General features: G+C 43.6%; 1 protein-coding gene across 1 annotated transcript; it reads right to left on the bottom strand.

The window, feature by feature from the left end:
* Positions 1 to 546: 546 nt before the first annotated feature.
* On the bottom strand, positions 547 to 25,670 carry clstn3 (calsyntenin 3). The gene is made up of 19 exons (XM_080501190.1): positions 25,557 to 25,670; positions 24,547 to 24,613; positions 21,142 to 21,264; positions 19,409 to 19,619; positions 19,010 to 19,218; positions 17,731 to 17,880; positions 16,822 to 17,007; positions 16,433 to 16,720; positions 15,282 to 15,394; positions 13,120 to 13,279; positions 12,325 to 12,384; positions 12,040 to 12,188; positions 10,753 to 10,901; positions 5,582 to 5,808; positions 5,275 to 5,436; positions 4,508 to 4,653; positions 4,192 to 4,327; positions 2,698 to 2,882; positions 547 to 2,588 (listed from the first exon to the last, which is right to left on the bottom strand). Exons 2-19 carry the CDS (start codon positions 24,611 to 24,613, stop codon positions 2,439 to 2,441), a joined length of 2,871 nt encoding a protein of 956 aa, XP_080357316.1. The 5' UTR covers positions 25,557 to 25,670; the 3' UTR covers positions 547 to 2,438.
* Positions 25,671 to 27,024: the final 1,354 nt, after the last annotated feature.

The raw sequence follows: 27,024 nt of genomic DNA, 5'->3' as shown, positions 1-27,024 counted from the left end.
TTGCTTACTTTTGTGCAGGATTGTGGGGGGCTGGAGCCAATCCCACTTCAAGAGTGAGGGCAGGATACACGCCGGTCACCATTCCATCACAATAACCCCTATGCCTCCGTGCAAACCAATACAATTGGTTGGTTGGTTGGTTGGCGACCCTAAATTGTCCCTAGATGACATAACTGTCCGAGTTTATAATAGACAAAAAAAACAAAAAAACAAAGTCCCACAGTCCCACTGAACCTTCCTTTGACATTATTTTGTGTAGTACTAAAAACAGAAATGTTTGACTATCGGGGGCAAGCACCCTAAGCTTAATTCTGCAATGTTTAAGTGTATAAACATGGGATGAAATTTGTACTGTATAATGTAAAGGAGTTTTGTGCCTCATATATACAATGGGAGAAGAAAAAGAAGGTAATTGGACCAAACTGTGAGATGCATGTTTTGATCAGATTTGGACAATATACGATTAACGCTTTTTTTGAGCTTCTCCTCTAACAAGAAATTGCTCTCATGGAGACTTCATATAGTGTTTTTATTATGAATTTTGTAATGTTTTCTGACAGTTAGTTACAATAACAGTAAGTCAGCATAATCCATGTTGTCATTGTATCAATAATTACAGTTAACCTTCCAATAGTAACATAGTAATAATATAAGTTCTTCATCAATGCAATGTTTATTCCTTCTTAACATCACACTCAAAAACAACAGGCTTTTATTTACTGACAGCTTTAGCACTGCACATTGATAGGCTACACAGACGGACAGCAAGAGACACAGAGGGAGAGTGAGGGTGAGGTGAAGGGAAAAGGCAGGGGGAGGGGAAGGTGAGGAGAAGCACACAGTTGCACATTCATTGAACCAAAAATACCAGATGGAGTGAAAAGCAAATAGAAAAACAAATAATAAAAAAATAGTCTAATTTTGTAATAGGGAAAGAAAATTACCTTGGAAGTGCGAAAGATGCAAATCGTGAAAGGTGTTTTAGGTATCACAACAATGTGCCCTCCTTTTTCTGTGATTCAGATATTGACAAGTTCTTAAATTACAACAATATTACACACAAATTAAGAGACACTCATCAAGCCATGGATTATCATCCTTATCACTACTACTATTATTATTATTATTGTTATACTGGTTTCTTATGCTGTAAAGGTGACTGCTCGAATGGAAGAAAAAAAAAGCATAAATTATAATCAGCTACCTCTCAAAATGTGCAGAAAAAGAGAAACGGTGGCTGCAATAATAATAGTAATAACAATAATATTGTAATAGTCATCATTGTATGTACAGAAAAGTCATTACAATCAATACAATCAAAACTGCCCAAGCTGAGCGGACATTCTGAAACAGCAGGGGGTAGCATTATGAAGTGTGTGTACGTGTGTTTGTGTGTGTGTGTTTGCATGTGATATCCCGTAGTTACAGTAGGAGCAGTGTGCAGTGAGTGAAACAGTTCAGTGAGGGTCATTGAGAGACATTCCAGCAGTCACCATGTGGAGGGGGTCAGACCTCACGTTACACCAGTTTTATTGTACACGGCGACGCTTTCATATTTTGTAGCACAAGCCGCGACTCTGCAAACGCTCCAGCATGAAGCAGAAGCCACAGCGACGTGCATGCACTGAACACCCGCGCTCTCTATTCGTGGAGTATTGCAGAAGTCGCGGCTTGTGCAGCGGATGAGGTGAATCGTTGATCAGTCCTTGAATCTTATTCGTCGGCTCCAGAGAGACTACAGCCGAGGCGATGAAGGCTCACAAATACAAAAAGGAAAACACCTGCAAGTATAAGTCGGATTATAGGGTTTGTGACTGAGTGACCATGATGTCTGACCTCACTGACTTCACTCTTTGTCTAAAGGTGGTGAAGGAATGTGCCAAGAGAAGACGCAAAGAGTGAGAAAAGAGCTTGTGCACAGACTTGGCAAGTCAGTCTGATGAGGAGGTTCAGAGGCGAGTTGGGATCAAGGCGTGTATCATTGCCTACGGATCTGCTCAAGGCCGGCGTGTTGCGATTTTTTTTCCCCAGTTTACATTTGATACAGATTTCAATCTGTGTTCAATAACAAAAGATATAATACAATCATTTTTCATTTTCTTTAAACAACATCTCATTCAATCGGTGTTACACTATACAAGAACTGGTGCACCACACATCATTTTTTAAGTGGGGTTTAGTCAGGTGTTACATTAACTGTATACATTGTGCCATCAAACATTTAGGTGGAGAATAGCAGTCCCTCGTTGGAGAAAGGAAAATCATGGCGCAGAGTACCTATTGAGAGTATTACGGTGACCGTGTTGTGCATTGTGTTTGTAAGCATACATTCCTTATACTAGTGGTGTCAGCAGAAGTTGATATTAAAAGTGTCGGAGTGTGTGACTGGTGAGCTGATTTGTGGTTTCCATGAGAACTGGCGCACTGATACATGTGGCTCAGTAGCGGCGGGCATTTGCGTCCCTGCCCTCTTTCTTGATGATGATTCGCTGGTCGTCGCTGGCATCGTCAGGTGACTCCGCAACCTCTTCATCCTCCTCCCCCTCCCCTTCTGTGTCGGCGGAAATACCCATGCGAGACTCGTAGGACTGCGGGAGAGCAAGGATATGTCAGTTTGGGAAAAAAACGAAAAACAAACAAACAACATGAGCAAACAAGATACAGTCTTTTTGTGTTGAGCACATGAATCACGATTACCTCCATGGGATTGACGATGATGGTGAGCGCAGAGTCATCCCATTGGCTGCTGCCCTCCTTAGCTCCGCCTCTGGACCCTTCTCCTCGACGATGGATGGAGCGAATTCGGAAAACTCCCAGAATCACCATGACAACCAGAAAACCAACACATACCATTATGATGACAGTGGCTGCTCCAGGCACCACTGTAATAAAAGACAGAAAAACGGAAAATGCAGATTTAATTGAAACGTCTTATTATTTTCAAAAAACGGTCAAACGTTTTTCACCTTTGCTTTACACCCCATGTAGCGTTTCTTGTGGCCTTAAAGGTACAGTATGTAATATCGGTCGTCAAAAGCAACTTAAAAATAATTATTATTAGTGCCATAGGAACTACTGAAGTTAAGCTAACCAAATCAGTCTCCTAATTCCACTTTTCACCACAAGGTGGTGCGATGAGTTACACTCCAACTACTGCTGCATTCAGCCCCTCCCCAAAACAGGAAGTTTAATAAGGATAAAATGAGCAAGATGCTCTTAGAAGCAAAAAAATTACAAAACTCCAAAGAGCAGTGATCCGCTACGGCCCCTCGATGTCTAAATTGGTATTACTGAAATCTTATATACTGAACATTTAATCCACAGTGATTTATAGCGTATTGCAGTTGGTTGTAAAAGGCCTGCTGCTGGAAATACCCCACTTGTTCTAAACAATTCTTCGCTAAAAATAGTCACCAAGAAACTTTTTTAATCCGTTCTCGTTAAGCTCTTTACATTAGACAGTATAGTTGCGAGCTGTGTTTTTAAAAACAAAACAAAAAAATCATCTTTAAGAGGCCTTGAGGTAAATAGTCAACACCAAAATCCTTAAACAAACTTTGTTTTTGTGAAATTCTCTCCTATATCTCTTAGCATCCAGAAATAAGAACCTCACCAATACACACTGTGACTCTAGAATAGGTTAACAGGCTGCAGACCATCCCTGCTTGAACATTCAGGTAGCATCTCTTACTAATCCAATGTGCTTTTGGATATTTCAGGAATGGAGATGAGAGAGGGGTAGCAGTTTCTTGCACTCACTCCACATCAAATACAGAATTCAACTAAACTTTCTTGTGACTACTTTCAGACGTCTGCATGTCCAGGCAGCACCTCAGAGAACTGCTGCAGCCTTTTATCCCCGCTAGGCCTTTTGATTAGTGATTCTTGAAGTCCGTTGCGCCAGGATTTTTACCTAAAAGAGGCCGTGCCTTTGAAGTTGCTGCAACAAAAAAGTTTGAAAGCTCTCACTGTGAATTAAACATGTCTGCCTGCTGCGGATTGCTTGAAAGAAAGGGATGCACGAAGCACCTGTTGCGGAGTGTTAGTTACTCTCGCCTTGATCCCGATTGCTTCTTATAAACACAGCTCAGCTCCAGCTCATGTTTTTAAATTGAATCACTTTGGGAAATATATTCGCCGGCTAAATTAAAAAAATTTTTTTGTATATTTCGTCAAAACAGAAAGGGTCACCTGAGTTGCGGTGTGGATTGGGTAAGGTGTGTCCACTCAGCTCTCCGGCATGGTGGGACGGATGGAGGAACTGTTGCTGGGAGGCCAGCAAGTGGGACGGGTGATATAAACTGTCCAAGGAATGGAGAAAGTTCACCTACAGGAAATGAAAACAAAGAAGAAAGGCTTACCTTTGCGGCGACACGTGGTTCTTTTCATAATAGCGAATAAGAGTGTATAACTCGCTCGTGAAAGGTCTGATGTCTGGCATTGATAAAGTTTGTCTTCCACAAAGGTCAATTACAAACGATAGGACGAGAGTAATAAATCAACACACCTCCAGAGTCAGTTCGTTGCTGGTGTACCTGCCGTTCATCTCAGAGCAGGACAGGCGGAACCGCCTCTCAAAGCGGGCCGAGCCTTTGGCCAGGCGGTACCGGACCGAGCGAAGGACGTCTTCATACACAGAGATAGATTCAGCACCTGGATGAAAACAAAACAGGGAATAAATAGGAAGAAGCGGTCAGCATTAAGACAAATGTTTAAAAAAAAAGTTTTTTAAATCAGCAGGAGAAAAGAAAAAGAGACTATGGGATGTTCACTGGTGAGATGAGGGACCAAAAAAAAAAAAGTAGCTTTGCATTATGATCTGACAGGCATTTAAAAATCGGACAGACACAACCCTCAGGACAGCTGTTATGTATATTCTGCTACATGACCTCCATAACAATTCCGTGTGCTACACGATTTGCAACAAAATGCACACTAGGATATTTCAGTGGTATTTTTTTCAACAGCTCATACGATGTATGAAGGCATGAAAACAATGGCAGGAATTCCTCAACTGTGCACAAAGTCTCACGATGAAGATGCTTTCAACTCATGTGTTTATGATAATCATCCTCTTCAGAGTGGAAAATTGTGAAAAGTCTGTGTGATCTTGGCGAGAATTGCCCCCGAGTCATAGTGACAAATGGTGTGACTTTAGGTGTTTGCTGACTTTCCTGAATAAAACAGGCACAGAGAATTTCTCTAGCGATAACGATTGCTTGCGTGCGGACAATTCCGGATGATGAGTTCGGTGACCTATATACGCGGCTGTACCTGTGATGGCGATGTAAGCAGTGGTGTTGATGATCTCGAGTCCCCGCTCTCGCACCACGTCCATGTCTACCAGCAGCTCCTCCCTGTCGGGGTTCAGCTCCTCGCCGAGCGGCTGGACCTCGCAGCCGTCCAGAGTGTGGGCCACCGCGTCGGACATCAGAGCTGAGAGGCCATTTCAAACACAATCGCCCAATTATGACGCCGCCGGTTGCTGCCGTGCACATTGAACATCTGAAGAAGAAGAGCAGTGGGGGGGGGGGGGGGGGGGGGGGGGGGGGGGGGGGGAATCGTGCAAGCGGTGACTCACCTCCACCCTCCATCCCCTGCGCAGCCGTGTTGACGGCGTGGGACAGGGAGCAGACGATGCGGAGCTCCGGGAAGAGGGGGACGCCGCGGGAACCTTCAAATTCGGGAGCGGGACGGGCCAGATGAAGCCCGACGCCGGACAGGGAGATCTGGGGGGCGTCTGGCTGGAGGACCACCAGGTACCCCTCCAGCTGTTTGAGGGACAGGCAGCTCTCCTCGTTGAAACATCTGGACAAGAAACAGAGACGAAATGGGGGGTTTTTTTCCGTTTTTTTTCTGGGTGTGAGCTAAAAGAAACTTACTTATGTATTGGAATGAAGTGTCCTCGCAACTATTGTCTGAATTAAGAAGAGACATTTTCAAGCAACGGTACAATTTTCAGAAATCAATTTTACTCCACCTGCTGTTGCTTCGGCTCCACAACCTAAACCAAATCAATACAGAGCACGGCTGGCAACATTTCACGGCTACCTGTGATTGGCACGACGCACATTGAGTGGCAAGCTTATGTTTGCTATTTCTGACCAGCATAATCGAGTCAGTTATTGCTAATCAACTGACTGGATTGTCAGTTTATTCGCCGGGCCGGTCACTGAAGGCCTTCAGATCTGTTTTGGGGACGTGAGTATGGCTGCCACCATATATGTTTTTCTCTGAGATGCAATCATAATACGTCTAGCAGACTTATATACTTTCAGAAATACACAAAATATAATAAATTAAAAAGACACCATTCCTGGGATCCACAGACAAACGGTTATTTGGCTATATGTGTATGGTTTTTATCATTGAAGTGTTTTGACTCCAGTGTACTGAAGGTGCCTGATTTACCTTTTAATCACACTCATATATAATCATATTCTCCACTCAGCCCATTGAAATGACTTTTCAAACAAACTAAAATGATAAAGATGTGCTGACGCCTGAGAATCAACACGTTTGACCTGATTTTGAGGGACTATGAGGGGAGGAGGGCACTCCTGGCCGTCCTGCGTGTGTCCATCGCCCCCCCCCCACACCTGAATTTAATGAACGTGTCACGATGAAGCTCTGCAGAAAAGCCCGATGATGAGCCAGTTATTACTATAAGGCGTGCTGAAGCGAGGGCACATTGAAGCGGTGCTGGAATGCGGCCCTGGAGGACCGAGACTGAAGATCACTCCAGCACCTGACGATAATTACCCGACTTTGTATTCAGTACCACCATGTGGTTGATTTATTTATTTATTTATTTTGAAGTATCACTGCACTGCAAGTATTGGATCGAGGCCAACGCTTTGCCTCACACATTAAGTGTCCTCCACCCCCACAGGTGAGCTTCATCGCTGTAACACAGTCAGCGCTCTTCCAACGAAGTTCCTCTCCCTCATAACAACATGGCGCCTCCTTTTACACGCGGCGCAGCTTGTTTTTGCCGGCAGTTCGGCGTGAGCGTTGGACCTCGCGCCCCAGACCTTGCTCTGAACCGCTCTACAAGCAAAGTCCTTGTACGGGAACCACATCGCCTATTAAAATACAGCCCACCTCCATTTCCAGAAGGCTGCTGAGCGCGGCACATTCAGCGAAGAGGCCGTCTCGCTCTGCTGTGATTAAAATGGATGCGGCATCATTTCTTTTTGGCTCAAAAACTCGTGTTTGCGGTTGAAAACGTTTCGGAGCTGGTGTGACAGCATCAGTGTCACTGATTCATTGTGAAGAAGGGAGAAATTGCCTTTAAAGTTTTAGTGGATGAATGGCTATGTGTTGAAACGTTTTGAAGTTTTTTTTTTCAAATCTTACTCTGGAGTGGTGATGGGATGTAATTCAAAACAACCTAAAGTGCATCTTTTCTATCTGCATTGCTTCTGCTGACAATATTTGATGTCTTTTTCATCTGCAGATAAGAAGCAATTTAAAAAAAACTCTCCCGCCAAACATTGGGAAACAATCCTACCATTGCAAACTAACAGAGGGAGAGTTCATATTTCATGTTTCTCTCCACCGGCTTCCTGATTACGATTTAAACTTCTGTCATTAATGCACGAAGCTTCTTCCCACCAGGGCCACATTCCTACAGTTTCTTGAAGTAGAATTTGAGGAAGAGCTTTCAGCTATCAGTCTTTTCTCTTAATGAACCAGCTTCAGGTTCAGTTAGGAAGCTAATTCAGTACATGTGTGTCACTATTGCTTAGCCACATTGCTGTAAGTTTCAATTTCTGACTTTCTTTCCCTCTCAACTCAAATTCACATGTCGACAGTGCATATGAATGCTGTGTGTGTGTGTGTGTGTGTGTGTGTGTGTGCGTGCGTGCGTGCGTGCGTGCGTGTGTGTGCTCTCTCTATTCCCTCTCCATGCCTTCCTGCAGGAACTCTGGCTGTGGAAATGGAAGTGTGCCATGTGCAATTCCTCCCTCCATCAAGTTTGCGGTTTGTTGATCAGCTTGCTCCCTGATGCCAGAATGTTTGTTGCTCTCTGTCTGATCCTTTTCTCTCTTACTATCCCATCCAACTTCACCCTGTTCAAGCTCTGAATCTGGATCTCCTGCAGGCCTCTCACTTGTACTGAGGGGAGGGGGGTCTTACTTTCTACCATTCACTATAATTGCTCATGTGGGATTGTCACATTTTTCTGTAGAATTTCTTTTAATGTCAAGTGCCAGGGGATGGATGTGAATGGTACTACATGAATAAAAGTGAAATGTCTTGAAACAGAAGCGACTCGTAGACGAACTACAGTCAATTTGATCTCCATGCCTTTTACACAGCGCGCTGAAAAAACACTGTTTTGAAATAATGTTCATAAACATAATAGTATGATTAGTATTATTATTGTTAGTCTCAGTAGTAGAACAGATAGTACTATTGCTGGGTTTTTTTACGAAGCAGCACTGCAAACAGACTGGCCTGTTCTTGTTTTCACATTAGCGAAATCGTGCCTGACTGCTCCTGTCTGCATCCACCGCAGCATCTTGTCAGTCCAGTTCTGTTTTCTCTCGTGATCCTGTTAACTTTAGTCCGTTGTAAATCTGAAACAAGCAAATGTCAAACCACAACTGCTCTGCTCTTACAAATCTAATTTTCCTGCCAGAAAGGAAGAGCGAATCAGTCTCCGAACATATATTCATTCATCTGCGGTAAAATTCTGCATCATATCTGAAAGGGGATTAAGCACCGTGTGTGTGTGTGTGTGTGTGTGTGTGTGTGTGTGTGTGTGTGTGTGTGTGTGTGTGTGTGTGTGTGTGTGTGTGTGTGTGTGTGTGTGTGTGTGTGTGTACGTATGTGCGTGTGTGTGTGTTATTTTTTCACTATCACAGTGAGCAGCTGCTTCTATCGGCCTCTCCAGAAGGGCCTGCTGTTCAGCCATCTGGGTAACTCCTGGCCTCAAATCAGTCTAATCTTCACACACGCAATAAAACACGTTAAAGTAAATGAAAAAAAAAAAAAAAAAGGAAACAAATATTATGGTACACTTGAGCAAGGAGACCCAAGAAATAAAAAAAAATAAAAAATCTGTCCATGACCTTGAATGTTTGGGCTCTCAAAAGCAGCCGCTGGCTGATAATCATTTAAATCTTATAAGCAGGCGACTAAAACAGCAGTCCCTCAGGACAGGAATACTGAGCACCCGCTGAGAGCTTGATAAAACGTGATTCATCGGTTAGGCGAGGCTGGTAGTTTGACTGTGAATACACAATATACCACAAAGTATATGCACTAAACCGACTGTACTTCCCGGGCTGTATTAATATTTAATCAGCTAAAAGTGACTGCTAAAGCCAGAGAGGCAGTTCACAGTTGTTAAGCAGAGCTGAGCACTGACCCGGAATCACAGTTTGTGCACTTTTTATTTCACAGCCAGGTGATTCAGCTCGATGATCGCTGAAGCAGTGTGAGAGGTTTTCTCTGGGACTGTGCAAAGCTGCACAGCGTTATTCTGAGGATACATAACCGCTGCATCAGAGCGTGCTGTTTGCATTTAATCCCGTTATTATCATGAGAAAGCAAGTCAGTTTTTTTTTTTATAGTTTTTCAAATAACTGACATTTTTATCCGTTTCTTCCAAACTGACAATGGTAAGTTAATGACAATCATTAGTCTGTAGACTAATGAAAAATGGCAGTTTGTATATTTGATCAAAACAGCATTTAACATTTTTAAAAAAATTTTTTAAAAAGGAAATCTATGACATGCAGAAACAGTGTGTCTATTTATAAACCAGGTCAAACTCCAGGGAGGAAATAACTCCTTTACCCAACTTAAGAGCTATTACCGGTAATTGTTGAATAGTTGCAATTCACTTATCATTTTTACACTTTCAAATACATATATATATATATATATATATATACATATACATATATATATATATATATATATATATATATATATATATATTCTGGTTATTTTGATTACTTTTGAAAAACCGCAAAATCAAAAGAAGTAATTATGTGTTATTATATAATACAATAAAATAAGTATAACGTCGGTCCAAACTCAAACTAATTTAATTTCTGCTCTCAAAAAAAGATAAAAGTGAAAAAAAAAAAAAAAACAACCAATCTTGAATTAGATTTTTGAACAAGGCCAGCTTTACAATAGAAAAAAGCATTTTGATCCAGTAGTTCTTTCGATCAAACAAAACCTTGCTCAGTGTAAGGAATATAAAAAAGAGATAAGATATCCCTGTCATCTCCTGCTTTGATATATTCTAATCTCTTTATAATCAGCTCCTTCTTCCTGCACCATTTCTTATCACGCCACGGCCCGAGACAAGGTCCATGGTCGATGAGTCCAATGTCAAATGAGGAAGCAGGCAGTGGCACTTCGTTTGACTGCGGCAGAAAAAGAATTCAGGAATGCTGTTTAAACAGTTCATACGTCTGATGAGCTTTCTGAAGTTACAATTTACATTTGCGGTGTCAATTACTCTCTTCCTGTGTCATCCTCCACAGCGTCTGTTAGTTTCCCCGCTCCTCACAAATGATGTTTGAACAGCACTCGGAGAGTAAATGTTTTGTTTCCCGTTATTCGCCACGTGAATCTGGTTTCCCTCGCTGAGGATTCATAATTACTGCCTGGAAATTGCCTCACAAACGAAGCGCTCTGTTTGTGAAATCATCGCCGCCATTATCTGCAGCGATGCTCACGCCACCACTGTGAAACGGTCTTTGTCCAATGTGCGTGCCGAGGTACCTGAGCGAGGTGGTGAGCTTCAGAGGGCGGACTCCCGGGGTGGCGAAGCGTAGAGAGTTCCTGTAGGTGACCTGCTGCACGGCGCGGTTAAAGCTCTCGATGTCGTCTCCCTCCAGCACCAACACAGACTGGCTGGGGTTCACGTGCACCTGGAAGGTCAAAGGAACACATTCAGAAAAGCAACTTCATGTGTGCATGAAAGCACCACATGTTTGGTTTTTTTTTACAATTCCACCCTCTACAAGTACAGCCATGACTTCCAAAAAGATGGAATGACGTGTAAAATATCGATGAGAATTGGAAAACACAATATAAGATAGTAAAAAAAAAAAACCCACGGTTGAAAATATTCTCTTATTTGGAACTTGGCAGTGAGAGGTCTTAGGGAAAGGACAACACAAGCTAGAGGAACCTATTGCTGCCTGTAAGATCAGTTTGCATAAAGTCAGTGGCCTGACACAGAATAGAATTTGCATTTTAGAGTAGAAAACTGTCAGATGTATTTCTGGGCATTATAAACTATTTGCAAAATTCTAAAAACGATCAAACATTTGAAAGGTAAATCTTCAATGTGAAATAATCAAGACATTGAAGAGCTAATATCATCCCAATGCAGGCAACATAAAGAAACTCTGAAGGTCAACATTGGATGCTTTGGGATCTTTGGGCTTTCAAGCAGCTCTTGTATTAAAAACAGACATCATTTATTATTATTATTAGACATCATTAGTTATCAACACAAACCACAGAAAGTAAGTTGAACAATGTGGAGAAACAGAACACCCACCCCCAAATAAAATTAAATACACCCTGAAACAAAGCTAATTCATAATGGTAAGAGGCAAGAAGTACAACTATTTTGTGGTTGCATATTTGAGCAAAAAAACCATTTGCATCTCTCATGTACTGATTGTTATTAGAAGAAGAGGCGATTATAAGCAATGATAAATATGGCCCCTGTCCCAACTATTTTTAAAAGTGTCACTGATATCAACTTGGCAATGTGGTAATACAACGAATGGGGGTTGGTATTATTAGGGTTGATATTTTTTTTTATATAGGAGTATCGTCGAATTGCCGGTAAAGAAAATAGAAACAATGTCAAGCATCAGGCTGCCGAAGACATGCAGCTGCATGGACTGATGAATAAAGCTTGTGTATAGAGAGAAACTACATAATGAACAGTGCAGCTGTTTTATAGTTGAGGACATTTGAGGTGGACGGTTAATAAACGCCGGCCGAAAGCCAGACTCTGATGGCAGCTTGCCGCGCTCTCGGGCAGTTTACCTTCATGCCAGATCCCAACGTCTCCAGGTCGCCAAAGTCCAGCCCCTCCCTGCAGGCGTACAGACACTCGACCACGCTGTGAGGCTCCACGCTGCCGGGACGCACCGTCACCCCGGACAGCAGTCCGTGGTAGCCCCCCACGTACTTCACTAAAGTGTCAACACACACACGGTGTCGTTTGCCGGTTAGCCTCTGACACGCACATTAAAAATACACCAGAGTGACGTCGCCGAGCGGCAGACTGCACACCCTCACGCCGACAACAGTGTGAAACAAAGAGGTCACCTGAGTCTCTACCCTCTGGGATGGTGTTGTTCAGTATCTCCTTCTGCTTCTCCTCAGGCTCTGCAGGGGGAAAAAACCAGAGAGGGGAAAGGGAATAGGGGGAACACACGAGACGATAAGTTGGCGCTGAGACGTGTCAACGTTGCGAGGTATAACAAGGGACTGAGGCGAAATCTCAAGGAGCCGGAGATTGATGGGAACGTATAAGATGTATACATGAATAAATAAACAAGCAGACACAAAGTGAGGAGGAACGAAAGTGCAGACAATCTTCAAAAATGCAGCTTCTCCTCATTATCCAGCAGCAGCTGCCACGCAGGCAATAGTGTGTGTGTGTGTGTGTGTGTGGGTGTGACTGATAATTGGCAGCCAGAGCTGCTTCCCATTTTAGCCAGCGGTTGGGGTGTTAAGTGGCTAATAGCTGTCTGGCCCTTCTGTTGTTTTGCTGGCCTGAATAATTGATAAGTCAGTTACATTATTATCCCTCAAAGACAAAATGCCTCAACCAAACTATGAGTGAGTGAAAACGGTGAAGAGAGAAGTCGTGACGCAAAGTGATGCTTCGCGGGGGTGGGGGGGGGGGTTTGTAACCTGCCAGAGACCGACGCCTCCATTCCCCCGCCGACGTTTGACGCCGGTGACATTTCAGTGACTGAGGGGTGAAACGGGGGGAAAGCGAAGGAGCACGAGGCCTCCGTGTTGCCCGAGGAATTTCAATCTGTCTTTTCAAGCCGGAGCGAGACGTGAAACCTGTCCCGCCACGGACCCGCTGCGCAAGAGTCGTCGGCGTCTCACCCCAGCAGGCGCCGATGAACATCCTCTGGCGGGGGGCGGGGTTCGGGATGGCGCCGTTGTCGTGGATGAGGGCGGGGTCGAAGGTCACGCCGTCCACGTAAAGGGTCACGGAAGGAAACTGGACGCTGAGTGAAAGATGATGCCACTCGCTGTCGCACACCTGTTGGTCGGAGAAAAACATGAAGTCAGATTAATAAAAAAAAACAACAAAAAAAAAAACAGTATTATGTCCCGTTTGTTCACAACAAAGCTGAAGTTTCTTATGTTTTAAAAACATATCGTGACCCTTTTCCGCCCTTTCCTGGAACCGTGGACAGGATCTGGTGGCGTCACAGGCTGTTTTTATGAGTCATGTCTATACCACTTCAAGCAACTTAGCTTTGTGGGGTAATAGAATCAATTCCAGGTGATTATGGGTTGTTAGAGATGGAGAGTCTCTAACCACCAACTCTAACCGCTCTTTCGGAGCATCCAAGTCCACGCAAGATGTGTCACACATTGGGAACATGAACGTCTCAGTATCATCAAAAACACACACAAACACTTAATAACTACCAGATATTGAAAGGTATTTTGAGAAAAAAAAAAAAAAAAAGGACAAAAACACAGTCTTGGCCCATTTGCTGAAATTCTCGAAGCCTGAAAATGAAAAGAAATACATGTATGTATTTTGACCTTCTCTCACTACAAGTAATTGTCTTTTATCCAGCCAGGTATTTATCTGTTGCATGTGTGTTTCGTCTTTTCACTGCTATTGCTGGTCGACGTTCCAACATCAGGTCTGAGAAGAATTTTTGTGGGTTTTTTTGAGTCAGTCAGGTGAAAGACATTATAGAGTATTTTCCTGGTCTTGTGCAGTTCTTTTCTGTCTGCCATTTCTTATTTTGGCGAGTTGAAAGAAAGGCAAAGCAAGAACGCATACTTCATTTCTCTGCGTTTAAGTCCTACGATTCATATTCAACCTCAACTATACATGCCAGAAGCAGTTGTGCTTTATTTATTTACACTCCTCTCATTCTCGGATGGATGGATGGATGGATGGATGGAATAAGCTCTTCTTGATTGTACCTGATCTATATGGTGTGTTTGAGTCCATCCATGTCAGAGGGTGTGATCAGTAGTCCACCGTTTCACTGATGTACTATTTAATATTACATTAATTTTGATGGTTATTGTTTATTTTAGGACCCATTTTAACTCCTTTATGTGCAGTTTAGCTCCTAAGTGATGGATCGCCCCCCCTCCGAGGAGTCAGGAGATTAATGCTGAGGGCTCGTTAGATGATTACTGGGTTTGGAAACAAGAAGAGCTAAAATCCTATTATAGGAATTAGCATCCTCTTGGAAGAAGTTTTTTTTTTATTTGGGGGTTCAAATCATCAAACATTTTAAGAGTTTTAGAATAGATTTGTGTTTATCTTATTTATTTTGATATTATTTTAAAAGTTGGGCAGAACAAGCTGAAGCTCCAAAGAAACTTACACCTGAGGGCAACAGAAATATAGAAATACACACGCTATGTTGAGTTGAATGCACATATATTAAAGATCTTTATACGGATGCGGTGAGGAAAACAATACCCGAATGAGAGTTAAAAAAAAAAAAAAAAAAACGGGCCAGAAAAGAAGTAGTGAGGTAATAAGATAACGCGGTTCAGACAGGGGGGATTTAACAAATCTTCTGTGTATCAGCTCAGCATCCTGTAATCCATGGGACTTCAATCTGTCTGGGGCCAGCGGCTTCACTCAAAAACAAAAAAAAACACTTCAACACTCACGCTCATACTGAAACCACATCCATACATAATGACCGAAAAACTCAAATATATTAAGGATTCCTGGACTAATTCACATGTAAAATGCATTAATTAAGAAAACCTTAAATATGAGGTCAATTCTTTTATTCAGACAAGTCTGAAGGTTGCATCAAATCATATCAGCCTATTTCAATGTTGATTTTTTTTTCTCTTCTTTTTTACATGATAGTTGTGACCCCTGTGAGACAGGGGGGATCTGAAGTTGGGCTTCACACAGAAATAAAAAAAACTAACCAAAAAAAAAAATTTTGAATTCCCTCCATTTGAGCTTGATTTCAAGGTGGAAAACGCAGAGAAACCATGTGAGGCGAAAACATGAAAGCTCAGCGCTGCAGTTCCCCCAGTACCTGCTCCAGTTTCCACAGGAACTTGACGGGCCGTGCGGCTGAGACGTCAGGCCAGTAGAAAAGAGAGAGGCGGCAGCCGTGGACGGAGAGGGAGTAGTGGGAGATGGAGTCATCTGTGGAGCAGGAGAGTTCCTGTCAAACACTTTTTTTTTTTTTCCAATTTTCTCCTCATTCCCTCAGCAAAATAACCACAGGTATAACAATGTGAAATGGGTTTATTATAGATCTGAATCTCTGTGTGATGCTGCCGTTAAGTGGTGCTGCTCCTGAGTCACATATCTGAGAACATTCACCTCATAACACGGTGTGTCGTTTTTTTTTTTTTTTCCTGGCACATTTACAGTATTTCAGTTTTCCTTCTTTGTCCACTTGGCTGCACAAGCAAGAGCAGCTGGAGGTTAAGTGTCTTTCTGAAGAGCACCTTGATGGTCGTTATTGTCGCTATAAACTGTTTATTTTCGCTCATTCAAGCATCATTTTCCCTGCAGGTCGTGTTTTGAAATTACAACCTTCGGGGGTGTTAAATGACTCATAAGTGGGTGAGAAAGTGAAGAAGCCACAGTGATTTTAACTTTTCTTATCAAACATTCCACTGTGTTCTGTCTGATTGCTTCACATTTCATCGAAGTAAAGTGAAGTTGAAGTAAAGGGCCATGTCAGGGTCCTACCAATACCAGAATGGATCTTGCCAATAGTTTAAGAGTAAAGTTTAAAGTTTACTTTACTTTTACTCCAAACTTCTACAGTAATATTCTTTCATATTTCTTGTAGTAACAAAGGAGTATGCCTAGTTATGCACTGGAGTGAACTTGGGTGTAAACCTATGAATACTTGTGTTTCATAACAAATTGTAAACAGACTATCTATCTGTCTGTCTGTCTGTCGTTGCTTTCAGGGGTTCTATTTTGAAGGATTTTCTTCCAGCGTTGCGGCTGTACGCTGGCTTGCGTTTTACCGTAAAGGCGCTAATAAAAGCGCAGTTAAATTTGAGTGCGGGCTCACTTGACGGCAGAGAAAACTGCTGGGAACATTCATAACGTCACTACCACCAATTATGGAAAATCTAAAAGCCAGATCGTTACAATTGTGGGCGCTTGGTGCATCTGAACCACACGTGTAATCTAGAACGAGCTCCGCCTCTGACAACGCACCGTTCCTGACGGTGCTGCACACGATGGTCTCCTCCTCTTTGCGGCTTCCCCTGGTCGGAGTGGCCGCAGCCTGGATGTTGGCGCCGCCCCTTCGCATCCACAGCTGCAGGGTGAAGTGGTCGCCCGACAGAGCAGAGACCACCGCGTCGGGCACCACGGCGACGTGGTTGGACCCGTTGAAGGAGAAGACGAGGGACGAGTCGGAGGAGGGGAGAGTCGGCAGGGCCGAGGTCCAGTTGGCTGCAGGGGAAGGAGGTGGCAGGAGGTCGACTTCTCCCCGCACAGCACCTGGTGACATTTTTTTTTTTTTTTTTTGGAAGAATATTGAAATGTGGACATCCACCAGGCCCTGTGTCTTCAGGCATAAAAAAAAAAAAAACAGAACTCACCGCACAGTCGCCGCACGGATCTGTCTGAGTAGCTGTCTCTGTCACAGCCCTTCCCGATGTGACCGGTTTGCAGCTCTACGGTGGCCTGGATGTTCCACACCGTCTCTTCGCAGGTTTCCAGATGCAGGCTGGGGAACAGGGGGATGCTGCCCGACCCCGGGGTGTACTCTACACGCTTGGTCCATCCTGAAAAGTCCCCACATCAATAAACACCATTATTTTGTACGCTTGGTATCCTGCAACTTATATTTGTTAAAAATTATTTGTAAAAAAATATTATTTATGTATATTTATATATATAGTGCGCATCATTTTTAATGGTGTTTTTAACAGCCTTGGTAAATAAACCTATCTATCTATCTATCTATCTACCTACCTACCTACCTACCTACCTATCTATCTATCTATCTATCTATCTATCTATCTATCTATCTATCTATCTATCTATCTATCTATCTATCTATCTATCTATCTATCTATCATTAATCATTCATACAAAGTCATATTTCTGTGTCCATCTATATATTATATATTATATATATCCATGTTTATTTAACTTTTAGCTCAAGACACAATAATGCAGCTCAGAAATTGCATAAATTATTTTATAAGTGTATAAAATTCAATTGCATGATTATAAAGCTAAAATAAAACATCTAAAGAGAGTGTCAGTAAGTTATGGCTGATTATTCTGCCTGAAATATCAAACCCAGAGGAAAAGTGTGACAGCAATATGCAAGGTCTAAAAATATTAAGCTTTAGTCATTCTAATCTTTGGAACCATGTCTTCAAATTCCAAGTGATTCATTCAGGAGGCAGCGCCCACACAGCACGCTGACTCAAAACCAAAAAACGGGAGTCAACTGTAAGGAGAGGGGGGGGGAAAGGCGTCTCTGTGACATCGATTACCGATCCATCCGGGTTTGCAGGACGGCTTGACCGTGACGACGACCTGGGCGTCAGCCTGAGCTCGGTTCTTTCCACAATCGAAGGCGGTCACCCAGAAGGTGTGAACGCGCTGCCGCTTCGAATCCAAAGGCTCCGTGTTCTTAATGTTACCTTGGAGACGGGGAGCGAGGAAGAAAGACAGGAAGAGAAAATAATGAGACAAAGAATAGCATGTAAAAAAAGAAAAAAGAAAGAGAGGGTTAGTCATCAACAACAAGCTTGTGTAATCAATAGCCAAGCTCAAGGAGACTCAGGCGCATTACCGTATTACCAGTACTCTGTTTGGTTTGTCCCACATTTAAAGATGAAAAAAGAAAAGAAAAAAAAAAGCAGTGGAACATAAACAGCACAGGTCAGGATAAAAACTGAAAGCTTTTCCTGTTTTTTGTTTTTTTTTTGGTTGATGGGATGAAGGTAAATCAACAGTGAGTGTCTGTGATAGGCTGACATCTCCCTTCATGCCAGCTGACAAGCAATAGGTAAGAGAGATGACGCAGTGACATGGTGAGATGAGCATTGGAGGAATAAAAGAGACAGGGCATAGTGGGGGAATAAAGGAAAAAAAATACACAATAAAGCTGACAGCATCCGGAGAAGATTGGAACAAAAGGTCTCTGTGTGGCCATATCACTCTGACACAAAAAAAAAAGAAAAGGAGGGGGGGGCACTCAATCTTTGCAAAACCCTCCAATTCGAGGCTGAATTCGCAGAGTCACACTAAAATCGAGACCTCCACTGCTGTGTCACGTTACAAAACAGCCTCGACTGATCTCACGCCAACCAGTCAATGGGCACAACAACAATTTGTAACAGTTGTCCCTTTTTCTCTGCAAAGAATCTATCGACTCTACGAGGAGCCTTGTGGAAAAGGAGGCTATGTTAAACCCAACAGCTGTTGCAGCGTTCGTGCAGAGACAGAACAATAATCCACCCACACACCGCGTATCTCAAAATGTTTTGGTATCTACCTTTGGCAAGGGGTATTCATCGCGTGCAAATCTTTCGCTCTGTCGCCAAGCAAGGCATCAATATCTCAGCAGCATCTCATGTGTTTTTCATGTATTGAGAACATCCAGAGTTTGGCGGCTGAACGCCGAGCAGAATAAGGAAGTCGGCGTCCCGACGAGCCCGACGAGCCCGTCGGCGTCCCGACGGGCCCGTCGGGTTCCGCTCACGAAATGATGAGTTTATGAGAGCAAACAGGGCTACGGGTTTTCTAAAAGACGAAATGCCATCTCACCATCGTTGTCGATGGCGAAGGGCACATTGGGAGTGATGATGTCATAGAAGCAAATCTGGCTGTACTGCGGGGAGCAGTCGGCGTCCAGGGCCTCCACGCGTACGATTCGGTCAAACAGACGTCCTTCTGGGACCGAGGCCTCGTAGCGACGCTCGACAAACACGGGGGAGAACTCGTTGACGTCGTTCACGCGAACGTGCACGGTGGCCCTGAGGGGTGGAGGAGCGGCAAGCCAGAGAGAGAGAGAGAGAGAGAGAGAGAGAGAGAGAGAGAACAACAGAAAATAGTCAAGGCTGGTGGGCTTTGCAGGACCAAGTGAGATAAACTTCATATTGATGATGCAATTATTGTCTGAAACATGCATTGCTGTCAAAAACAGGGGAAAGACAGGGGTCTCACTTGTGGGATTTCTTGCTGTTGACTCCGTCGGGTCCCTCGCCGCAGTCGTAGGCCTGGATGGTGAAGCTGTGCTCTCGCTGGCTCTCGCAGTCCAGCGGCTCCTTGGACCGGACCAGACCCTCCCCGGTGGAGCGGTCCAGGACCACGGCCTCAAACTGGACCGTGCCGGAACCCGAGGGGCCGTTATGAACCCGGAAGCCACAGATCTCACCTGAGAGGGGCGCGGGAGACGGCGTGAGTCACGTCACGCCACGAAGCGAGTTCCCATATAGGAAAAGAACTGCATTTGACTTTCTGTGACAAGAAAACGTCCTCAAAATGTTTTTTTCAGTTGTGAAACCATGTTCCCTTAACCATGGACAATATTTAACAACACAAATGGCTTCCTTTTTTTGAGTTTTTGAAACTTTCCGATTTGTACAGACATGAATTTCTAATTAATTTCTCTTTCGACTGATGAAACTCTCGCTTTTCGCTGCAAAGTCCTAAACACCAGGGGGACTTACTTTATACAAAAGTGATGAGCTGGGATGAGGTAATCTTTACTTATTATCTTGAAGGCATTATAAGCCTTTGTCACACACTGTAAGCTTTTTATGCCCGATAAGTCAAAGTATAGTCTGTCAAAAAGGTCTTCTACAGTCTAAAGCCTCACTGTTATAAACTGATATTTTTAACTCTGTCATATCTTCTGATTTCTGACTGATAATTCATTTTACAAGTTGACATTCAGCGGTCTGTGCCTCTCTTTCTCCTCAGTTGTTACTGTAAGGCTTTTCATGGTTTTTTTTGCTCCCCAGCAGTTTTCACACTGCTTCTAAACTTTCAAATTGAGCATCTTAGTGCTGTAACGTCTCCAATACCTACATCAATATCACTTACATTTCAACTTAATCAGGCTACTATCGAGGTGAAACACATCCTGCATGAGATATTACGAGAATGGAAACATAATGCAGCGACGCACTACTACTTAAGGTAACGCCTCCTTCATTTAACTGGCGATTTGCTGCAACATTCAGTAGATTTCAGTCCATACCAACGATCCTTACGGCAGAAATGTGCACACAGTTTATGTGGATATTCCTTTAAGTGGTACTTTATGTCACCCAGGCAGTCATGAGAATGAAACAGACTGCAGCTGTAACTGAAAATATAATGAATGGGGGAAAAAAAAAAAAAAACCCTGACATGAGTCAAAGGTTCATGCTCAAACAGCTGATTTCCACTTCTACCTTAACATGAGCCCAATAGATTTGAGGGGAGCTCCTGAATAATTCCCCGTTGATTTTTCATAGTTTTGTCTGAATGTGGTTATTTCCTGGACTCCTGAGTGCAAAACACTATATGGCCTTATTTTTACCAGGCTGCAGAGGCAGAGGACTGCTGACTGCTCCCGCAATGATGGCTTGAATTACACTATGATGGTCTAAAAATAGTGGCCTCTGTGACTGAATACATTTGCTTTAATATTTAGACAGCCTGTTGGGAAATATGGTTAGAAATGGCAGAGGTCTGATGGCTCCTAACTAAAACAAAAAAAAAAACCAAAAAACGAGTGGCACGATTATTAATGTGCCTGCAAAATCAATGTGGTTTTTCAGTTTCAGTCAGAATACGTGATCAGATGTTACTTCAAGGAATAAACGTGCTATTTCAACAATCTCTGATCATTTCTTTCAAAATCCAACTTTATGCTCCTCCGGCGCTACAGTCGTGCAAGTTGGTGTTACCCGCATAGTGAAGTGGAGCATCTTTGTCGAGGGCAAAGAGAGGGGGGTTGAGCAGCACGGTGTTGTCGTTCTCCATGACAATCCCCTGGTACTCCGTCTCGATCCATGGCTTGTGCTTATTGGCTGAACCGCACAGAGGAGAGACCAAAGAGGCTTTGGGTTAAATGGAGCAATTAGGAGGGACCCGATGTGTCTATTTTTAAACACTCCGTTATGGGCGAGGGCGTGGGGAGAGTGTGCATGAGCGGGGGGGGGGGGGGGGGGGGGGGGGGGTGAAAAAGAAAGACAAATTTTTTTTTTAATAATAATACAGAATGTATGCAAATGTGCGACCACAAAAGACACAATCACATTAAGACTGAGATGTGGCCTCGTTCTCCACATCAGCCACCTTCCGCTCGCTCATGTCAAGCGCCACTCCGCACACCTTTTCCCCGGCTGGCGGAATAATTAAACCCAGTCAGATCTGTCCCTCTCTCACACATAACGGAGAAATATATTACTCATATCAATCAGCTGAGCGGGGGCCTGCCGATGGCTCCTCACAATCACGTGCTCCGAAAACAGCAGTGTCAAAATCAAATGCCTGAGGTTTACTGTGAGTTTAACCTTTAATTGCAAATTAATTATTCATCCTTGCACGGAATGTTCTTTTGCTGAGTGATCAAAGGCCAAGTTAATGAGCCAGAAGGATGATGATTTTACGCCCCAGCAAAGAGAGGAAAACAAAAGCCAGTGTCCTCGCTCTGTTGTCCTCAATCTCCCAGCGCATAAAGCCAGAGTTTCAAATCAGACAGAGGCGCTTGACTCTTGTGTGGAGAAAAGGCCTTTGTTGTCCTGGCAAGTGAATTTTCCAGTAAATCCCACTGGATCGAATTGTTTGCCGTGTCGTCTACAGAGAGAAAAAATGGCCGCTGGATCTAAATGTGATTGCGGCTCCACAACATTGAACAGTTAGAATGTGAAGCGTGAATTAAAGTTATAACATGAAGGATAAGATCCGTCTTTTTTTTTTTTTTTTTTTGTAACATCGGGTGCATGTAACTTCTTTAGTTTTCAGCCAACGTGATGTCACGTTAGACGTGTCTCCCCCGTTACGTTGGTCTCTTTAACGTGACATTCTGTTTTGGGGGGTTTATGTCGTTCTGCCATTAGACGATATCGTCTGGTGACTTTATTTCGTGGCCGACGTGGTTCGGAAAGCCGTTTCAAAGTCAAACGGTGGAAGAAGTTCAGAGGTTGTACTTATCAATAACTGGATTATAAAAGTGATTCTTCAAATCCATTTGTGAGGAATCAAATCGTATTAAAAGCAAGTCCACTGCTGGTATCTGAAGGGTCAGTATCGTGTTTCACTTCCAGTGTATAAAGCTGGCAGTGTCAATCCAATGTGGGTAAATCATGAACGCTGGAAGTCAATTAAAAATGGATCAAGGGCTGCAGGTGGAGGCAGGAAGTAGTTTAGATGCCTGAGCTCCAGTATTTCCTCATCATGCGAACTTTAGGCAACTTAACATTGAACTTTATTCAAATATTATATTTCATGTTTCGAACCAGTACAAGTCAAGATGCAGTTTTACTTCTGATGTTGATCCCTTGTTCTGAGCATTTAATCCAAATATTGTCCCACTTTTGGAGTTGTTGTAAAATAAACAAACATCTCTCTGTATGTATTCAAATAAGTGATTGTCTCAGCATTTATAAAACGTGAATATGCCAAACACCACCTCGTTGTTGAATGTCAGTCATGAGCTTATCCTGCAGCACCCAATGTTTGAAATTATTCTACTTTCCTTTTCTTTTTTTTCATAAAAATGATCAATGAGAACATTTTAATATGAGATATCAGTCTTGATGAACTATTTACAGATACTTTTCAGATATCGTCTGGCTTTTCCTGGACCTGAAACATATAAAGTGCTATTTATTGCAGTTATTTTTTTCACCTTAAAAAAAATTTACAAAATCCCAATTGTCTAATTCGTCCATGCAAATATTTTACGACAAAAATTTGGGAAATTAGATTAATATGACAAAGCGACATAAATAACCAGCTTTATAAAGTGCCTTGATGAGACGTGACATAAAGATCTAAATTTCTCAAAATGATTATTAAATCTTTGTCGAACATTTGACTGATGATTAAGAGCTCTGACCGAGGTCACCATGCAGCTTTCAGTGCAAATTTAGCTTGAGACGGATGAAATATTAGATTCAATACTCGGCCCGAATCAAACATATTTATCCTTGGCCGCTGACAACATCTCTCCCTCCTCCTCTTCCTCATCTTCCTCCTCCTCCTCCTCCATTTCCACAGTACTTGTGTGTGTCTCCTTTTTGGTCATTTATCTCCTGCCCTCTGTCCCCTCAGTTGATCTCCTCCCTCCCTCCCGTGCCCTGCTATATAGCATTAATCTGAGCATCAGGCTTGTGGATTACATTCGGGATTACAGATTGAGAAGCATCTCGTTCCATCTCTCCCCCTCTCTGTCTCCCCTGGCACGCCTCCCCTCTCTGCCACTCTATCACTCCACAGCACACACACACACACACACACACACACACACACACACACACACACACACACACACACACACACACACACACACACACACACACACACACACACACACACACACACAGAAATGGTCTAATATGTCACACTTTTCTCTTTCATTTCTCTCTCATGTCACCTGATCTCACGTACCACCTCTCACTCTCCCATCGCCCTCTTCCCCTCCTCCTCCTCCTCCTCCTCCTCTCTCCTCTCTCCTTATCAACCTGAATCTTTTTCGGCACGTCCTCTCCTGTCTCGGCTCCTTCTCCTCTGTCTCTGTCTCTCTCTCTTCCCTACACTCTCTCTCTCTCTCTCTCTCTCTCCTGACACTCCATCTCCTTCGGTCTCCTCATCTCCTCCTGTGTCGCCGCTCTCCTCTAGCTCCTGCTCTGACATTCACCCGCCACCCTGTTCGTTCCACTCGCCTCCTCTCAGCATGATAATCATTGAAACAATGATGTGGAATCACAGTCGTGGTTATCAGGAAGGATGAATGTGCCGTGTACGGGGAAACAGATTTATCGTCTTATCACAGTCACAGCACTGGAAAAACAGGCGCATGCACGCTGGGTCACGGACAGCAAACCCAAAAGCTTTTTTTTAAATATTTTTTATATAGTTAGGTTCAAATGCGTATGTGAGTGAGGATCTGCAGCTGTGTGTAATGCAGAAGCAACAGAAAGTCATCAGGATCATTTCGGGACAAAGCAGCCATGGCCTTGGATAAAAAAAAACTAAAAAAAACAAAACAAAAAAAGAAACAGCCCAAGATATAGATCTCCATGCTTCCCATGGCAATGTAAACCATAATACTTCACAGATAACAGTAAAAAGCATGAGGGACTGACCTTTGTTGCCAGTGGCAACCGAAGTCAAGCAAAGGAGGAGGAAGGAGAGACAATTCATTCTGTCCATCTGAGGGAGGAAAAGGGAGGAAAAAGAGAGGGGGGGGCAACAGGGTGGGGTGAGGAGAAGAGAGGGGGGGGTACATGCATCAACAACTGATCAGCAGCGGAGGAAGACAGGTACAGTAACAAGACAGGAGCAGATCAGGCCTATCAGATGGTGCACACACACACACACACACACACACACACACACACACACACACACACACACACACGGGGCTTCACATCACCGCTCGTGCAAGAGCATCAATATTCAGGTGTCATGCATGTAGCATCTGGAGACCTGCATGTAAAGAGACACTATAGGATGGATGGACTAAATTTGGAAATTGCATGAATGAACCATAATAATCCAGATGCCGTAATGGCGCGTCTCCGTATGAGAGCCGACATGCCTGTGGAGTAAAGCGCATACCTGGTCATGACTGTGTCACTGGAAGAGGCTTTGCAAGCGGCTGTGTGGGTGTTAGAGCGTCTCCTCATCCTGCTTGGTTTTTTTTTTAAGAAATGAGTTATTGAACCAGAATTGAGAAGGAATAAGTCCTTGGAGAGATTTCAGCTCTCATTGGCACATGAAACCTTTACATTTACATTTTTAGTTTTTTTTTTCTCCCCCCATTGCTTTGCTGCAGTCCTCGAGAGGCTACGGGACAACATACACTGAATAATAAACCCAAAAATGAAATACGTGGAAGAGGAACGAAATACACATCTGTAGCACAGGTTGCTCAGGCTGCGCACACACACACACACACACACATAAACACACGCACACACACGCATCCAGGAACCAGGATCATGCTATGCGACAATCATCATTTACATTACAGTGACTGACACACATTTTTCTCCGTCCGGAGCTACATGGCGGCCCACATCGTGACACTACGCGGGGAGGAGAGCGTCGCAGGGAGGCGAGGCTCGAGGGAGACTTGTCGACGTGACATTACCGTGGTGGTTCGGTGTTGCTCCTGGTCTTGGTACCCAGCCGCGACGCTCGCAGCATCCGCCTCTCACGCCCCTGCCGCACGGCTCGGACACAAACACAACCACCACCACCCCCCCCTCACTCTATTTAAAAAAAAAAAAAAAAAAAAAAAAAAAACTATAAATAAAACGTCCGGGTGGGGGAAAGAAGGAAGGAGACAAGCGGCTCTCAACGCCCAAGAAATGACAAGGTGTTTTTCTTTTTCTTTTCTTTTTTTTTCTCGACTCGTCAGATGAGATGTGAGGAGGAAGGAGAGGAGGAGGAGGAGGAGGAGGAGGAAGAGGAGGAGGCTGGAGAGAGACCGATGGATGTCCTTGTTTTTTCAAGCCGCACATAGGAGGGTTAAATAAAAAAAAAAAAAAAAAAAAGGAAAACGGTGGGAATATTACGCTGGCGTCGTCCCCTCCCTCTCGGCGCTGCTTCACCCGCCCACACTGCGTCCTTCTCCCTCTCCCTCCCTCTCTCTCTCTCCCCCCTGGTAGAGACTGATGCCCTCTCGCTCTCTCTCGCTCTCTCTCGCTCTCTCTCGCTCTCTCTCTCCCCCGGTAGAGACTGATGCCCTCTCGCTCTCTCTCTCTCTCTCTCTCTCTCTCTCTCTCTCTCTCTCGCTCTCTCCCCCCCGGTAGAGACTGATGCCCTCTCTCTCTCTCTCTCTCTCTCCACACATTGACAGTGACTCAGACCCTCGACACACACACATCCATCCCGTCACGTTAGTGCTCAGCAGCACCGGTGGTCCCGGTCTAATGACACGCGCTGCGCTCGTTTTATTAACAGTTCCTACATTTATTCCCCCTCATGTTACTCTTATGGAGAGATTCAGGCCCTCCAGCAGCACACTGCAACATGACGTCATGTCATCCTTTTTTTTTTTTAGCCCCCGTGCTCCTGGACACGACACGACACGACACACACACACACACACACACACACACACACACACACACACACACACACACACACACACACACACACACACACACACACATATATGTATATATATATGACATATGGCATATATAGTAAATAATATTAACTGTATAAATACTGAGACACGAGCTGAGATAGAAGAGTAGAGAAGAGAAGAGAAGAGAAGAGAAGTACTTTAAGAGGGGGATTCCTTGTAGCCTTGCCCCGCACACAATAGAACACACAGACTAGATAGAAGTTAAAATGTCAAACCTTAAATAAGCAATAATGAATATTAATATAGTATAAGCACAGAAGAATTCAATTAAAAGGAAAAAAACAGCGACAAAATAATAGTGATACACAGTATCAGCCTCAAAGTCATGCTGTCAAGGTGAGTTTATAAAAACATGCATAATGCAAGAGCTATAGGGGAAGTTGTTTTTGTTTGTTTTTTGTTTGGCTTTTTTGCATATTTCATTGTACTTTGCACCAGAAGGTTCCAAATAAGATTGGGTTCA

Source organism: Blennius ocellaris (assembly GCF_963422515.1).
Source record: "Blennius ocellaris genome assembly, chromosome: 8".
Lineage (NCBI taxonomy): Eukaryota > Metazoa > Chordata > Actinopteri > Blenniiformes > Blenniidae > Blennius > Blennius ocellaris.
Note: the sequence above shows the minus strand (reverse complement) of the source record. Positions and strands in the feature narration are given on the sequence as shown.